The sequence below is a fragment of the Atractosteus spatula genome, chromosome 3 (assembly GCF_055471065.1).
Source record: "Atractosteus spatula isolate fAtrSpa1 chromosome 3, fAtrSpa1.hap1, whole genome shotgun sequence".
NCBI classification, from domain to species: Eukaryota; Metazoa; Chordata; class Actinopteri; order Semionotiformes; family Lepisosteidae; genus Atractosteus; species Atractosteus spatula.
In genome coordinates this window covers 56,056,595-56,074,476 of record NC_142708.1, presented here as the reverse complement: position 1 = coordinate 56,074,476, position 17,882 = coordinate 56,056,595, and the positions used below count along the sequence as shown (strand labels likewise).

The following is a 17,882-nucleotide window of genomic DNA, read 5'->3' as shown; positions in this document are numbered from 1 at the left end:
AAGAAAAGTCTTCCACTGGTTAAATCTTCCTTAAAAGAGAAGATATGAAAACATATGATCTTTCCTGTTCTGAAAACTATTAGACTGTTAGACTGTCTGCAGCTAAGACATGATAAGTTGCCACCAAAAAGTTTTTGCTGTTTGTAATGTAATTAAAACCACTTTTTTAAATGTAATAATGTAATTAAAACCACTGCTTTGAAGACTTTAATAAAGAAATTGGCTGTTGCTACCACATACAGTATGCTGTTGAAACTGTAGGAATTGACTTTTTTATTGCTACCATATTTTAACTGGTCACTATCAGAATATTCTGTTAGAAACTAGATGATGGGCCTTTTATAAGATGACAAAACCTATTAATATGCACTACCAAAACTCTTGAAAGGAAAATTTACATATTTTGTACAGCTTTGTCATTTCAATGCTGTAGTTATTTATAAATACCTTTTTACTGGACTAATTTCGGTTCCGTTGACAAATGTACAGTATATGGGGGCAATACTTAAACATGTTGTTATCAGCCATTTCAAGCAATAATTTGCATGGAATTGATCCTGATTATTTATCTGTGTGAGATGTGATTTGTGTTTAGAATATGTTCAAAACTTAGCTTTTTCAGCATTGGTTGACACATTTCTGTAGAAACAGGCAGAATAGAGAAGTGCAAACTTAACTTGTTAATTCAGTTTAAAATCCCAAAATATTTGATTGGTACAGAAAAGTTAGAACAGAGTTTATTTTTTTTAAGTGTAGAGACTCATAGACGTAAATGTGCAAGGATATCTTAATCATAACAAAGTTACAGTAGACTTCTCTTCTGAAATATTGTCCACTTAGTGGACACATTCACAAAATACTGTCCTATTGCTTTGTGTCAATGCTGTTACTGAAGTTTCCTGTGAAAGGTTTCTCTTCACACGGTTCTTCCACCACACAAATATACACATCAATATTAAAATTAAAACAAATAATAATTTTTGTAAAATTTCTGGCTTTAGAAGTGTATTTCAAAAAGACTTTTAAGATCTACATTAGTTCTCAAATATTCAGATAACTGTTGCCTACACTCCACAGATATCTTTTATGTGTGATTGACTGTTATGTGGTGACCACATTCCAATTAAGGAGGCACCAAAAGGTCTTTGACAATCCAATTCATCCAAAGGCAGAGTGGAAATGAGTTAGTGCCTGCGATATTCTCTGAGGCCAAGTGAAAATTCCAATTTCATTTCTGATTTATAGGTATTGTTTAAAGATGCTTTGGAAGGCTAAAATGCAAACATGTTGTTTCTGTAGACAGGTAAGGGAAATAAGTTTCAAATTAAGATCACTTTATTAGCCATATACAATTTCTTGTATTAGGAATTTGTCATTTCACATACCCCAACTTGCTCTTTATGAGACACACAGACAGGAAGAGAACCTTGGGGTCAGAGCACAGAGTAAGCCATTTATACAGCACCCCTAGAGCAGTTGGGGTTAAGGGCCTTGCTCAGGGGCCCAAAGGAGTAGGATTCCTCTGCCAGCCACAGGATTTGAAATGGCAACCTTCCAGCCACAGACGCAGATCCTTAGCCACAGAGCCACTGCACTGCCCCTTAATTAAACCAAATCCCTGTAGAAATAGAAAACAGATAAAAACAATGTATACTCAGGTTTTTCTCTTTACTGACTCAGTTATTGGATTTTGAAATACATAGTGAAACACACTGAACTACAAAGCTGCCACAGTGTGAATATTCAGGGTAACGCATACCAGAGTAAAAACATCTTACTCCATACCTTTACCTTTACCTCAGCATCACAACTTCCTCAAAGAATTCAAAATGGGCAACATTTTTTTCATGGGGCCACAGCAGTTTTACACTTTCTAGATTTCAGAAGGTGGCAACATAACCTTTGTAATGTGCAGCGAACCATTTTACATACTCAAGACATACTGTACAATAGACATAGGGGCTAATGGAAGCTGAGTTCTGTCTGGATCATGCTCCTCAAGTGTTTTTTAACTCTAGAGTACAAGCTCAGCATCACTGCATCCCCAAATCCATTCAAAATGGGCAACACTTCATTGTGGGGACTCAATTATCAGGAGCACAGATGGTGGTTTGTGGATTTTCTGTATCATAAAATATGTAGCTTGCCCAGTGCCCAAGCATCCAATACCTCAACAGAAGAGGATAGGTTTGTAGCCATGGCTGGGAGAAGAAAAAAGCTAGCTAAAAAACAGCAAAAGCTACGCTGCCGTTATCTTGAAAAAACTATCAGTGCCATGTACCCGGCTATGAAAACATGAGTTTGCTGCTCTGGGAAACCTTCTGGAAAAGGTGTGGCTTATATAGGTGTGTGGACTCCACCTGAACAAGAAAGAGTCTTGTGTGCTGGGTGAGAGAACTGATAGAACAACTAGTGTTTAAACAAGGATTTAGATTGAAGGAAGAAGGTGGAGACAGGTTTAAATCTGAGAGGAACTGAAAGATAGTTTTCAGAACAAGGAACTGAAAAATAAATAAACCAATGTGATCCACCTACCATGATCATAACCTGAACTGTAATTAGGGAATTCCTTAACTACAGTATACACAATTCTCAGTTGGGTACTGAAACAATAACTAGACAAAGGATGGACAGACTTCTGTTAATAAGACCATTTTAATACATAATCATAATGTGATAAAAATGGACAGGCATATATCAAACACATTATATAAATTGAAGATAATTGTTTACACGTTTAACCTATTTTGGAATTGAATGTAATAATAAAACAGTAATATTTAACAGCTTCATCACATTTAGAGATCAAGTTAAAATTGAAGAAGCTGACTCAAAAGAACAGATCTTTATTCTTCATTCAATCAAACACATTTTGAAAGTCATGCTACTGTAGCAGGTATATAAAATAGTGCATGGTCTGACAGTTTTACACTTTAAAGAACATACAAACTATAGAGAGGCCTTAAAAGGCCCATGAAATAATGGGAAAAGAATAAATTGAGGCAAATTTATTTATGTTTTTATGAAGTTAATGATAAAGAAAATATTAGCACCACCTTGTGGATTATTTTATCATTAGCAGACCGTACGGACAACGTGTAAGGCTTGTGAAGACTAACATTTCCCCCCAGAAAAAAAATCAAAATTAGTTTTTAGGTAAATCATCAGTGTATTGAATGATGGATTGCTTACTTTGCTCTTTTAAATTCATATTATTCATGCTGAGCAGATTAATATAAAAACACAGAATGCACATGCATATGGATATGCAAGGGTTTGTGGTTCGTATGAATGGGCCAGAGAAAGTGGAATTACGCCGACCGCCGACAGCGCTGCTGGACATCCAGCTCTGCTCAAATATGTTGTCCTGTGCTTCAGGAGTTTTGAGCACAGTATGCTTGGACATAAACTGTATTTGTATGGACAAAGAATGGATAAAATTACTTCCTAATTTAAACTACTAAAAGACCCCTTTTAAACCTACCGTGTGTTGTGGGATTACAGTCTGTACTGCCCAGTGCTTCCAGCTTTCATTCTGCTATTTATTCATGAGGGAGATGTCAGTATCTCCTGGCTCAGCGATTCACTTGACATTCAGGAATGTGTGATTATGAACTAATAGATAAAGACAGATAGGCATGTAGAAAACAAACAAACAAACAAACAATAGATCAGATAGAAACCCTTTCAATTGTCATTTTGATAAAAGGTTACTTTCGACATACTGCAGCCCCATTGCTCTTTAGAAGATCGTTCTGAAGTGTCTCTGTGCCTTTAAGAGACAGAGAAGTTCAGCCGCGCAGGTAAACAGCAAGACGCGTCATACTTGAGACAGTACATTTAAGTTTTTAAAAGAAGTGTAAGGAAAGAGATTTCAGTAAGTTTAAGTCTTGATATATCTCTTTTAAGATACACAATAAGCAGTTGTTGACGCGTTCCGTTCTCACGTAATTACAAATGAGTATTTTTTCGGCAACGTTGCTTTCTTTCGTTTTTGCGAGAAGAAGTCACATGAGAAGCAGCTGCTGAAGATGGCGGAGCAGTGTACAGCATCAGCAGGGCAACTCCAGCAATTGCAAGTTTTAGAAAGTTCAGATCCCGCGGAGGACGGTAAGACTGCAGCACAGCAAGATGAAAATGGACACAGGACAGAGGATTTTCATTCTCCCACCTCGGTCATTTATTTTAAGGAAGCCCTAATCGCGGCGAGTAGCATACAGATGGGCAGGACAGAGCCCACGGTTCCCGCTCCACTGCAATATGATTTTGAGATTCAGAAACCCAAGAAGAAAAGTAAGTAGTCTTTGGATGGTTTTACAAATTTTCTTTTTTTCTGCAGTCTCAAGATTATGAAAAAGTCTAATAATTACGAATGCTTGCAATGTTTATTATTTTCATCTGTGCATGTAATATATGCATTGAAATTAAAATATCTTTCGCTGGGGCAACAGTGTATTTCTGCAAATATTACTATGGAAGAATAATTATTTCCACTTTCAAATTATTTCGCTTTCATGAACCGTGAAAGTGCAGCTGTGCGCTCTGACCCGACAAAAAACGTAAAACTCGCACAGCTGAGACCATAGTTATTTGAATAAAATGTGTTTTTGTGAGTAATATTTGGAGTGCAGCAAATTTTGCGGGGAGTCCCGTTGCTTTACCGATTCCCCCTGGGAAGACTGGTGTCTAAAAATGTCTTGGTCTTTTGGTTTTGTGCGTACCTCTCCTCAGTTTTATTAACACTGTGTAGAGAGTTTTCACTTGTGATTGCGAGAAGCTGTTAAATGACCTGATATTATCAGTGATAATTGAGTAACCTGCACAGTACTTCCTGACTAGTATTAAATAGACGCAACATTGTTCCGAATGATGAATGGAAGTCTCATCAAGACCACTGGCAGATCATCTTAAGTATGCGTACGTGAAAGATAAATTAATTTTTTGATGGTCCTTATTGGCAGCACCGTATTTGACATACTGTATGCATCACGTATCCTAAAATTGAAAAGTTGTTACAGCATTTAAAATGCCATTTGTCATTAATTATCCCCTTGCCCCTAAACAAGCATTACAATATAGATTTATTGTAGACATTGCAGTCGTATTCCAGTCCTAGTACTTTAGTTTAATGGACTTTGTGTTGAACGACAAATTAAGCAATGACTTTGATGTATATGACTTTGGACATATTACTGGTTCGATTAAACTAAGTAATGCAACAGTGCTTAATTAAGTTTACAAGTGGGATAATTTAAACGGCTCTGGCTTAAAAGTGTGACTATTCTGTTTATTTGGTGAAACCATTGGCAATACCGTGCTTGAACAACTTGGTTTAAACTACTGTAGAACGCAGCAAGCGTTTTACTGCAAGGAAATGCCCATCCTTAATAAATACTCTGCATACGGTTTTAGTTCTTGAATTGCCACTGTTGTCCGTTGACATTGTCAAGTGGGAGTTTTGTTTCCAGATCATTCTGCGGAAGTCTGATTTTGTCTGACTGCAGACTTCAGCTATATTGACATTGGTACTTTGAGTTTTGCTGTTAGTCATATGGCATTTTGAAGGGAAATTGGCCCTTTGTCCTTTATGTGTTTGATGCTAAAGTCAAATCTCCAAAAAATACATTGCAGAACATACAGAGACTCTTGACAAAAAAAATGACTTTTGCACTGATCCCTTAGCTGTCTTGTGTGGTTTAGTACTGCATTTTATGTATATATTTGTTACTATTATACACTTTGGTTAAAATGTCTAAATGTGTAGCCTACAGTATGTATTACATCTTGTACTTTTTTTAGTCTACAGCAAGTGGTGATTAGGAGTTTTGAATATGAGCTTCTGTGGGCTATCCACCTACTTGCAATTACTTGTAGATTGGGCTGTGACACGAAGGTCTGACAAAAGCATGAATGTGAGAGCATACATGTAAGTTTGTGCAAAATGAGGTGCAGTTAGTACACAAAGACAACATTTTTTGTCGCGTTGGATAGTCGGGTAGCAGCGAATAAATACTATAATCTCCATATTGTATTAAAGCCTTACCTTCTCTGCACCTATTTGTTTGTGGCTGGTACCCTTCTCCGCATCTGTCTTTGCTTAATATCATGCTGGTGTAGACTGAACTGTGGCTCATTATTGAACACAAAATTGTGCCAATGTGCATTTCGTAGGTTTCTGTTGGAACGTCTCTTGTGTCCTGGAGCGATAGGTTGCGATTTGTCAGTTATTCAATGCGAAGTCGACATGTACTGTAAGCTCTGATGACCTTATCCTGGAGTTGCCATCTTATTGCACAGGAATTGGCCTAAGTACAGTGACGTTCGGGTGTCTCTGGATGCAGGGATGTAGGACAGTGTAGATCCGAGAGATACCTCAGTCGGATATACTGATTGTGTGCAGGCATGGTGAAGAGTAGCTGCTTCAGCTGCTGTCACTCTTGAGCTGAACCTGTCTGAACGCATCATGACTGCAGATGTGATGGTGTCTGTTTCCTTTTACCTTGCAGCTGTCATGGCATTTTGATTCGGCCATAATTAGTGCACATATTGCTTGGTGTTCTGTGCCCCCTGCCATAGAGGCAATAATGTGGCACATCAGAAAAATATTCTACCACATACAGTATTACAAATAAGCAGGTGACTGTGTGAAGTTGATTTTTCACATTTACTGACTTGTTTGGAAATAAAGCGAATCTGACCCTTCTGGGGAAGCATTAGAGCCAAAAATCATTTGTCATGTCTCTTGACATTTGTGTTGTCATTAACGAAGACACACAACAAAAGAGAAGAATGCTGCATTTGTAACTGGCTGTCCTGGAGAACATTATTTCTTTTTAAGTGCAAACACTGAATTAAATCACATAGCGTAGCTGTAATTTCCTCAGAGCACAGATGATTCATTTGACATACTACAGGTGAATAATACAAAGGGCAGGAGCTTCATATTAGCAAATAGTCATATGATCAACTGACAGGGGAGTGTGTGATATAACTGTGTCTGAATAGTGCTGCTAGCTCCAATGAATTGGAGAGACATATTTTTATGGTGTATCATTGGAAACTTGAGCTGAGGCAAATAATTTTTCTCCATGTACAAAAAAGATTCCTCTTGAGATTACTGAAGAGGTAGGAAAGACATTGGTAAAATGTATTCAACCAAGAGTTGAAAACCATTTGAATTTATGTGCAACAAGCTAAGTTAATTGTTTCAGTGCACCAGGATAGGACTCGCTGTCTTATTGTTTCTGTCTCACATGCGGAGCACAAGGTGGGACATTAACATTGTCAACATTACTGTAATATTAATGTTAGGTTTGACACAGAAATTGGTAGTAAAAGTGTAAAAAAAAAACATTACAGCAGGGTTGCATTCTGTAATCATGTTATGTATGACAAATTTTTGCCTGCCAGGTGCTGCCATTTCTAACATATAAAAACCTTTTAAAATCTTCTGTAGCTTGGGCACGTTTAAGGATTTCTCCTGGTAGATACATCTGTGCACCTGCTGCGTGCTGATCAAACAATTTAATCTGCTTTTTTGAATATTTGGGTGCCTAGATACAAATTATTTGATTATATCAAATTATTACATTGTAAGGACAGCTAAATCATTGTTAGTTACATCTGTGTCCAGACTAAATTAATGTAGTGTTTTCCCCTCACAGCAAACAATAACCAGCCAAACTAACTGATGATGAAATGTCAGACTCTGTAACAGAAAAAAACATAGATAAGTTCTATTCTGCATTCCCTCCCAGATGCAGTTATACTTGTAACTCCTGCAGAGTATCCTTTATTTTAATGGTGTAAAAAAAGAAAGCAAAGCTGTAAATGTAAAGTGGAAAGTATGATATAAAATGAATATTTGAGAAGAAAAATATTATAGATATAGTATCAGAAAGTTTAAAATGTTTAGAATCTTCATGACTCTATATAGGACAAAATAGTTTTGTTCTAGTATGGAAATTCCAGAGGCAAAATATATGGTGCTTGACAGGTTACAGTTATTAGGCTAATTTAATGCAAAACTAGTCAGATGTAATACAGGTTGGTAGAGGAAGCTTTGTAATTTCCTGAGAGAAAAATATAGGTGCACAGGTTTGGGTATAGATGGTTAATATATAAATTTAGCTGTTATTCAATAGACCACCCTAGCCTTATCAGCAACAGATTTTTAGAATATTAAAAGGTCATTCAATTTTCAATCAGTGCCATACAGTATGACTGTTAAAGTGTATGTTCCTTTGGTTTTCTCACAAGATTTTCTTCATTTCAGGAATCTCTAAGAGGAGACAAATAACATGTCACTCTGAACAAGAGCTTAATGAAACTTTTAAAAGACTGATTCATCTTGGGTAATTTGTTGAAAGTAGTTTTTGAACTGTAATTTGACCTCTGTAACATGTTACCTCCTGACCTGAAGAAAAATATTTCCCCCTGAAACAATTGATACTTGAAATTAAGGAAAATTCCTCACATTTGTGTTAATGAAATAGCCCCCTTCACTGAAGTTGCAAGTTATATAAATGAGCTCTTCTCTTAGACCTCAGCTCGTATATCTGGTACAGAATCATAATGTGGAAAACAACTTTACAACCAATTTTAGCTATTTTCTCTTGCCTGCAATTTGTTTCACTGTGTGAATTTCTAATCCTTTCTCACATGTTATCACTTGATTGCTTAACTAAGTTTTTTAAATCTGTACCATGTTTTATTGTCTGGGTCATGTTCTAAATTAAAAAAGTAGAACGTTATAAACATACATGATGAGGTATGAGTTAATAATTACATCAATGTTAGAAATTGAAGTAGGTTTCAGTTTTCTAAAGCTTTCTGATTAAGCGTGCATTTTATCTAATCAGTAGTTAGTGTCTCTTTGTAGCTGATGTTTCTAATTTATTTTATCATTAAATTTTAAAGACATCTAATTTTGAAGTCTTGTAATTTGTACAGTTGTTGGCTGGACATGGATACTGAAACAGTATTGTTCAACACTAGTAAATGAGTGACATATCTCTGATTCTGTTCAGGAAAGCACCGAGATTCCCTGAATATTTAGGAGTTATTCACAAATGAAAATGTCACAGATTTTCTGTCTTTTTACTCTTCCTATTTTAGTTTTGTTAGTCTGAATCAAAAGCTGATTTAGAATGTATAACCCTTTTAATACAAGAAGCCAAAAAAAACAGCTAATATTAAGGTTTAAATGGTTGATTTTGAGCTGTACCTGAAAAGACTGTTGGAGTTTGAAATGAAAGTTAAATATTAATAAACAATTATGGATTAAAAGCTAAGCGCTTGCAGAATTGTTGTTTTGCATGATGGGTCCTGTAGGCGTTGGATACTACAGATCATAGATCTATGGCTCTTAGCCTGCACCACAGTTGTTTTGTTGTTTGGAACCTTCTCCCCCACAAGGAAAAACAGTGATAACATAACTCTGGATTTTAACTGAAAGGTTCAAAGGTCTCTTAGCATTAATATCTGTGTGGAAGGAAAGCTGTACAATACAAACATGACATGCATTGTGATCATTTGAAAAATATGATAAATTCTCTAAGTGAAGAGGGTTTTATTTTTGATTTTAGTGGGAATAAAGCATCTTAAAATGTCTGCAGTCATTTTTTCATTGTTATAACTGCATGAGGAACTATGTTCAGTCTAATTTTGGTTAGATACTGTGTCAGCAAGACTTCAGAGCTGCAGCACGATGCATTTTGCAGAGGAAGGATGTAAGGAGGAGAAATGAACATGGCTTTTTTAAATTAATGATATCCTTTAAAACAGGAAAAATACTATTTCACAATTTTTATTATTTAAGGCCTCTAAAGTTAAAATATGTTTATGAACTTAAGTATGCATTGAGCACTATAAATTCAATAATTCAATGTTATACTGTATGCTGGAGATCTAGAACCATGTGGCATAAAATTAAAAAAGTATTTATTTGTGGGTTTACTACAAAATCTTAGTGCTTTATCAGTGCTACAGAGTAGCTTTAGAAGGCTGCTAGTCACTTTGGTTCCTGGTCATAATGGAACATACAGCCAGCTTTCTATGCACTGCATTTTTTAACAAATACTGTTCAAAAACACCTGGTAAAAAAATGTGAACTCTCCAACCAAAAATTATAGCCATTATTTTTATTTAATTTCTACCTCAGTCATTTCAGTGTGTACTACAATCACTGTGTGTGTTCCTTATGAATCTGTCCTCGTGAATGTGCTTTCAATTAATACAGCCTGGGCAGGGGTGACTGGGATGGAAGAGAGAGCGATGAGCGATTCCCTGCATCAGCATCCCTAGCATCAGTGAGGCATCCTGGGAATTGTTTTTGCTTAGCCCATCTGCTCACGTGACTCTTGATCTTCAATACAGCTTATTAGCCGGCCATTTTGGTCTACACCCAGTGCACTGCGCACAGCCAATCCTGTTAGTATGAACCAGGCTGACCAGGAGAGAGGAAGGTTGTGATTTCAGGAGCACTAGGCGTTTTAGCTTCTGTAATTTCTGGGGCCAAGTGCTTCATAGTGGCAGCTGCTCAGTGAACAGCAGGGCAAGCCTTTGTTATTGTCACAGCAGTGTTCCTTTTACTCATCTGTCGAGGGGGGGGGGAGCAAAGTGGGGGTTTGATATAGAGGGAGAAAAGAGAATCTTTGTGCTCCTGCTGCATTGCTGAGGTTGGTTTCAGCCTGTTTTGTTTGTGTAAAGACTGCTGCCGCAGCTACAGCGTTGATTTTTTTTGGGGTGTGTGTTGGCACTGAGCTCATCGGGGAGAGTTGAGTTTTCTGTGTTGTGGTACCAGCTGAGTCATCATGTCTGATCTGACGCCTCAGAGTGATGCCCCAACCCCCACCACTGACAAGATCACACAGGCTGCCAGGGAGACCATTTACCTTTGCAACTTTCGGGTCTCTGTGGATGGAGAATGGCTTTGCCTGCGAGAACTGAACGACATTTCTCTCACTCCCGACCCCGAGCCAGCCCACGAAGGTATGTAGTGAAAAATGTCAGTGTGTTGCCGATGACAACGAAAAGGAGCTAAAAGATAGCTGAACTTCATACTGTAGTCCTGTACTATTATTTCTGACACGTACCTCTTGGTGCTTTTACATAATGTCTTGTTTTAATGGCTTAAATGCAGGAAAAGAACTCCGGTATCAAGAGAGAGAGTTTATCACTGGAAACTTGGAAGACGAAGATATTGCAAAGGTGTTAAATTTTACATGTGGGCATCCCATGAAAAGCCCACTTTTGCAAACATGTTTAATCCACATGAAAAGACAGCAGATTACATGCCTGTTTATTTTTGTCAAGTGTGTTAATACAAAAATAATTGGAATGACTTTTCTGGATGCCAGTTTTGCTCTGCTTCCTTCATGCAGAGGTAGCAACAGTTTTATGGATAACGCATAGTGTGCAAGTATAAAAATTTAGCATTTTGGTTTCAGTCAGTGTTGCCGGAAGGCTTCTGAATGTTTCATGATTAAATTCAGAGTTTGCATAATTGGAAGAAATTGTCCTAGCTTGCGGCATAATTACTTTTCTTGTTTACTCATCTTAATAAGCCTGGTGTAGTCTCCAGGGCATTTGTAAATGCAGAATGCAGATTTGATATTTACCATTGTGACACGAGTTTCAGATACATTTCAGTCTTCACTGTGTTGTAGTTTAGTAAGCATTTAAAGGAATAGCTAAAAATAAAAAAAATCTGCTTAGAGAAATATGTTTAGTGCCTCTGTTCTAGATCTTTTGCTGTATGTTTAAACACTTATCTTTTACACAGAGTTATTGCATTTAAAAACAAGTCCTTTAATCCTTTTTTCTGGATGTGATAAACATTTTTAGACACTCACTGTCTCACACCATCTTTTGTTTTGTGTACAGCACTATAGTAATTTAGGAATGCCAGGCCTTTTCTTAGCCATCATCATTCTTGTTGTTCATAAATTGGGATACAGTTAATAAATTTAGCTCTGTAGAAAAGAAAAGGATGGATTGTACACAATAAAGCAAAGGTTAAGTTGTAGAAATCATAACGCTTAGTGCATTACTGTACTTTCACACTTTGTAGTAGAGTACTTGGGATATTGTTTAAATTACATCTACCATTTGGGTACCACTCGCAATTTGCAGTACAGTTTTGTGTTTAGAAGCTTAAACCATATGTGAGTCCGTCCATGCTATTTGTATAATGACTGAATTTGTATTAGAGAGTTTTGATGAATCCTTTTTATCCTTTTCAATTCTTAAATTGAAGACCTCAAAGTGCTACTCAGCAACAGTATTGTAGCGATTCACTGTCTCATATGCTGTTACAGTAGTTATGTTATCCAATTCATTTGTGTCTTTTGGTTGTTAAAAATTAATACATTTTAAAGCATATTATGCAGGCTCTAAATGATCATTTTAATATGATTGTTGAGACTTTCAAATGCAAAACGAAGAGTTTTAATCTGTAGCTTGTTAGAATTACATTTGATTTCCTGGCCTAAGTAAGCTACATCATCAGAATATAATTGCTTTTAAATGGACGAATGCAGCATCTGCTAGGTCTGTGTTCCAAGAGGTGGTGGTGGGAGGTGGCACCTTCTGTCTGGTTCTCTGCCTTCAATCGGGCCTTTAATTTAGCCCCCGACTTCCAAAGATGCTGTACTGGTGAGAGGCTCATGAAATGTGTAAAACCCAAGGGTATAGCCTTGATTGAGGGACCAAAGGTTACTAAGTATTGAAAAATGATATATGGTTGGGGAAGAACTACATTTGTTAAAGTCTAATGTCAGTACAGTGTAATTGTTTTCAGTCTCTCACTCTTAAAAAATGTATTTAGTCAGCGTCTGAAAAAATACATCTTTATTTACATATTTCAAACTAAAGGTTATATTATGCTTACAAGAGCCATGATTCATACAGAAACTCGGATATGTATTGGGTGTCTGGTTTTTCGAAGTGTTTGGTGATTTGTATGACAAGCTAGATATTTACACAGTCAATACCTGTGGCCAAGAAAACTCTAGGTCAATCAATTTCTTCTCTTTTAAAAATCCAAAGACTTGGACCTGGAAAAGCATGCTAATATAAGAAAAGATATAAAGAAACTAGGCTCTCTTAACCTACTGTACTTATGCTACCCCATAAAATCAGAACATGTAATTGTGAAAGGTGCTGTTAGGGTAAATAAGATCTGAAATTAATCATTTCAAACGACTGTGGCTGCATAAAGAATATGACAGCAGCCTACGTACAGGATGTCAAAAGCTACATTTGTAAAGAAAATGATTTAATATGGTACTCTTTTCCTTTTTGTTGTCTGAGGAAAAAAGATTTTTTGTTAATTATAAGGCTAGTCTGGTGCTTGCTAAGTGTAGGCTATGAAGACAGAACTATAATTTCCTCATCTCCGTATTCCTCCTGCACATCACTTGTATAGCAGTTGCTCATTAGTTACTCATCGGTTTCTTTAAAATGAGATAAGCCAATACCAATAACATAGCTTTGAAGATTATCATCAAAGGAACCAATGACATTAAGAACTGATTAATTAAGACCTATTTTTAATCTTCTAATCAGTGTTGCATCCACTGCATATCACATTTGTCAATACCATACCACAATAATGCTCAGGAAATGTTTAATACAATAGAGTGGATTTAAATCTGGTGCAGTCTTTGTGTTTTCATAGCTTTATCAGGTAGAAATGTGACAGAAAAAAATATTTTTAGTAATGCCCTTGAAACAAGCAATGTCATAAGGCAATGTATGATGAATCACTGAGTAAGACGGCAGTTGTTCATGCTTCCTTTAGGGTTTGTAAAGCTTTATTTCAATCCTAGTCCAGACTAGCATGTCATTAGGGAACTCAGCATATCACATGGTCACTGATTCCATTGGAGCTTTCAAACCTATTCAAAGCAAAATTTGAGCAAGGCTTGTCAAAGTAACAGAGTATTGGTAACAGGCTTGAATTAAAATTATGCAACAGCACAACTGTTTGATTCAAGAGTTTCTTAAAGGTCTTCTGCATCTTTATGGACTGAAGAGCTAACAATGTGGTCCCAGCATAAAAATATTTTTTTCAAAATCCACCATGAAGCCAGCAGTGTGTGAATTAGACTAGGACATTGCTATACCAAGATATTATGAGGAAAATGCATAGTTGATAAATATTTTAATTAAAAGAAACATTGTTAACTTGATGATGTTCCATACAACACATAGAAGCACACCTTTGCAAACAAATGCCTCGAGTTTAATTATTCCAAATGAAGGGTGAGCTTTTTGAAGAAAGTCTTTGCAATAAATATTGGAATGGACTGAAAAAGATCCTGAAAAAGAATCTAGGGAGCACAGTCTTTTAACTGAATTCTAGTTTTCCAGTTACATGAAACGAAATATCCATCCATCATTTAAATAAAAAAAACCCTGATGTGGTCTTAAATGGAGTGAATAATCTTAGATGAATAACCGGAAGTGTCCACATACAACTTAATATAATTGATATATATATATAAATAATATATAATTATAAAGAGGTGTAGCAAAGAGACATCCTTATATCATTGCATGTAATGTTAACTTTTGGATAGTATTGCTTTTATTTCTTTGATTCTCTGTTTTTTTTGCATTGTTTATTCATTGTTTAATCTACTTTTTAACCATTTTTCCAATGAGTAATTCTGTGAATTACTTTGTTTTGTAAACTGAAGTTTATCAAGTTTACCCTCATAGTTAGCATGCCCTCAAAGTGTTATTAAGAATCTGGTTACAGAGACAGGTACTCTACAAGACTAATGGAAATCTTAATCAAGTTTTAATACAGAAATCACTCTGCAAACACTAAGAATCCATAGATAAAGGATGCATTGAACTTTGATATCCGTACATACATTATTTTGATAGACAATTCCTTAAAGGAGCAGAACACGGTGGCAAACTGTATGAAATTACTGATTGACTCATTTTAGTCATGAGTACGGTTGAGAGACATTATAAAGGAATGTCTTTACGTGTGGCGCAGTGGTTGGTATTGTTGCCTTGCTCCCACTGGGGTCCTGGGTTCAATACCGGACCTGGGGTGCTATCTGCATAGAGTTTGTATGTTCTCCCTGTGTTGGTGTGGGTCTCCTCCCACAGTCCATAAAAACCATACTGGTAGATTAACTGGCTTCTAGGGAAATTGCCCCTGATGTGAGTGAGTGCATGTCTGTGTGTGGCCTGTGATGGACTGGCCTGGACACACCCTGCCTTGCATCTTTGGTTTGCCAGGCTAGGCTCTGGCTTCCCCGCAACACTGAACTGGAAGAAACGGTTAGAAAATGGATGAATGGAAAGTGTTTATGTATTCTTCTTTAGTATTTCCAATATAGGTTATCATTTACATTATAAACACAGAAGTTTTGACCACTGCAATTGTTTTTGGTTTTTAAATTGAGAATTCGAAGTTGTCTTAGATGGGTATGATGAATTCACTAAGTACTCGGCTTTCCAGATGCAAAAATGTACACCTTTTGAGAACATATGCAGTAATAATTTGTTGTTGACATGAAATTGAATCATTGTGCCTAAAATTCACAAAAAACAAAAAAATACAGTATTTTCTTATATTATTAAATGTGTATCACGTTAAACAAAAATGATAGCAGACAAGGAACTAAGTCAACATTGGTAAAATGCACAACATTTTGGAGGAGCTTAGTGTTGTTCAGCTTCACAAAATGAATGGAATCATGGATCATAAGCCCGAAAGCATTTTAGTCTGATTGTTTTCAGTCTTTGAAGAATTTTGGTTACCAAGAAAATCACGACTTCTTCCAAGGTTTGTTTTTTATGCAAGAACAGTTTTCAGTAATTATTTCTGAAGGATTTTATGAGTGAGCCAAGCACAGTTTATGGCAAATGTTTGTGTGAGAATAGTTGTCAAGTACAGGAGCCCAATAAAATAATCTAATAGAAAAATTACACATCTCATGGGTGGTGGTGAATAATTGAGTTAAACACTCCAAATTGTCCTACATAGTGCCAAGTGTACTCTTTTTCAGTCTACATTTATAGACATGTTATATAATTCAGTGTCGCAACTTACAGTACATAGTCAGGCAAGATTTTTACTTAAACTTGTATTAGCCTAATTTATTACAGAAGAAAAATGAGTATGAACTTAATGATTTACATTTTTTTCCTGATTTTGATCCCACCTATTACATTGCTATATTAAGGCAATAAAAAAACACTTCCAAACATCATGGCTAGTAGAATTTAACACATCACATTAGAGGATATTGAAATTCTTAATGTGTTAATAAAGCCATGTCCATCCATTATATAGTGTATGAGAGAAGGAAACTTTTTGAAGATTGCTTTGTTATATTGCCTCTATTGCCCAGACATTACCACCTTCCCATTGGTTGCAATCGTAGTGTTACTTTTATTTCAAACCATGGTGTGCATGACATTCTACCCTTTTCTTTTTCTTTTCTGTTTCTTGCCATTGCCCTTTGCAAAGACTCATGGGAGGATTTCACAGATTTGCTGGAGCAAATGCAAATGCTTGATGAGTTTGAAGGTGCGTATCACAGCATCACCATCCAGCTCCTCCCATTCCAGCTTGCGCGCAGAGCTGCCATTTAGGGTGTAGATGGCTGGTTGAGTTGCTATTCTGACTTGTCTTCCTCATGCTTATGGGCCAGGATCTGATAAACCTGCATGATTCCTCTGCATTTCATAGTATTTCTTGTTCCATTTCCTCATGAAGCAAATCCCCCTTGCTCACACATAGTGTGCCATACTAAATTCTTTTATAATTGAAGTATTTGTCAGTTGACATTTGATGAACTACATTGCATGAAACACCTGCAGTAAGCTTGGTCATTATTGGTTATTGTCTTAGGTTCTTGCCTCGTCTGGTGTAGTTAAATCATAGAGTAGTCTTTACATTTTAACATGTAAGTTTTCTCTGGGCTTATCTTATACATGTTTGCCTTTATAATTTGTTGGTTAAAATTGCACTTCAGTAGTACTCTATATATTTATCTTCTATTTGTAACTCCTGTTACATGTATCGTGTTGTCTGTTGTCTTTTTAGGAATTCGGATTTTGTGAGGATATGGATTTTTAAATAAAAAAACAAAAACTTCCATTTGAAGTCGATAAATCTGGTATTTCTAGTGTTTGAAGTCTAAAGTCCCTGTGTTATGACTTTATTGTCAAAACTTAATAATATATTTTTGTTTTGAAATATATTATTCAGATGACTTATTACTCTGGATTTTTTTAATATGAAATACATTTGTGCATTTAGAGTATTGTTTTCAGTAGCCTAAAATTTTGGCCCTGGATTCTAAATTCTAAAGGGCTAATAAAGTCCCCTTTTAAGCATCCAAATGTTAGCCCTTATCCAAAAATGCACTCAAATAAGCAAGAGTGACAAAATTTGCTTGGATAGGTTAAATGTGAAATATTTCCACAAATTGGAAAATTAAAGCTTCTTTCCCTACATTTATTCCAAGTCACTTTATGCCAAATATGAGATAGGATTCAGTGTGTCAAAGAAAAATAAAGTATTGAAGCTCCTCACTCCAGTCTCTCTTCCTCCTGCTCTTTCTTCTAACTTGGCCTATTCTTAGGGTTTCCACTTTTTAAGGACACAGCTGGTTGCAGGACCTAGCTGATTATCAATGGAAAATTCCAATTCCAAAGGTTGTTGAGCCATCTGGTCTCCTGCTGATTGATTAGGTTAAAACCAAGCTGTCAGTGGATCTTATCACCTTCTAGCTAGCAACTCAGATAATGCTGGGTGCCAGAGTAGATGTGGGACAATAAGACACCCATGAGGAGGTACAAATGGTAGTAGCATCCAAAATATGTTTAATACATTGTAGCACTCC

General features: G+C 36.3%; 1 protein-coding gene across 3 annotated transcripts in view; it reads left to right on the top strand.

The window, feature by feature from the left end:
- The first annotated feature begins 3,777 nt into the window (after positions 1-3,777).
- Positions 3,778-17,882, top strand: part of rufy3 (RUN and FYVE domain containing 3) — a 33,918-nt gene continuing 19,813 nt past the window's right edge. The window contains exons 1-2 of one of the 3 annotated variants that reach the window (XM_088910695.1): positions 4,049-4,293; positions 10,836-10,992. In XM_088910695.1, the coding sequence (XP_088766821.1) occupies positions 4,261-4,293; positions 10,836-10,992 (190 nt within the window). In that variant the 5' untranslated portion in view covers positions 4,049-4,260. Of the gene's footprint in view, positions 4,294-10,835; positions 10,993-17,882 lie in introns of all 3 variants that reach the window. The other 2 variants (XM_088910693.1, XR_016090815.1) reach the window with 2 other exon arrangements.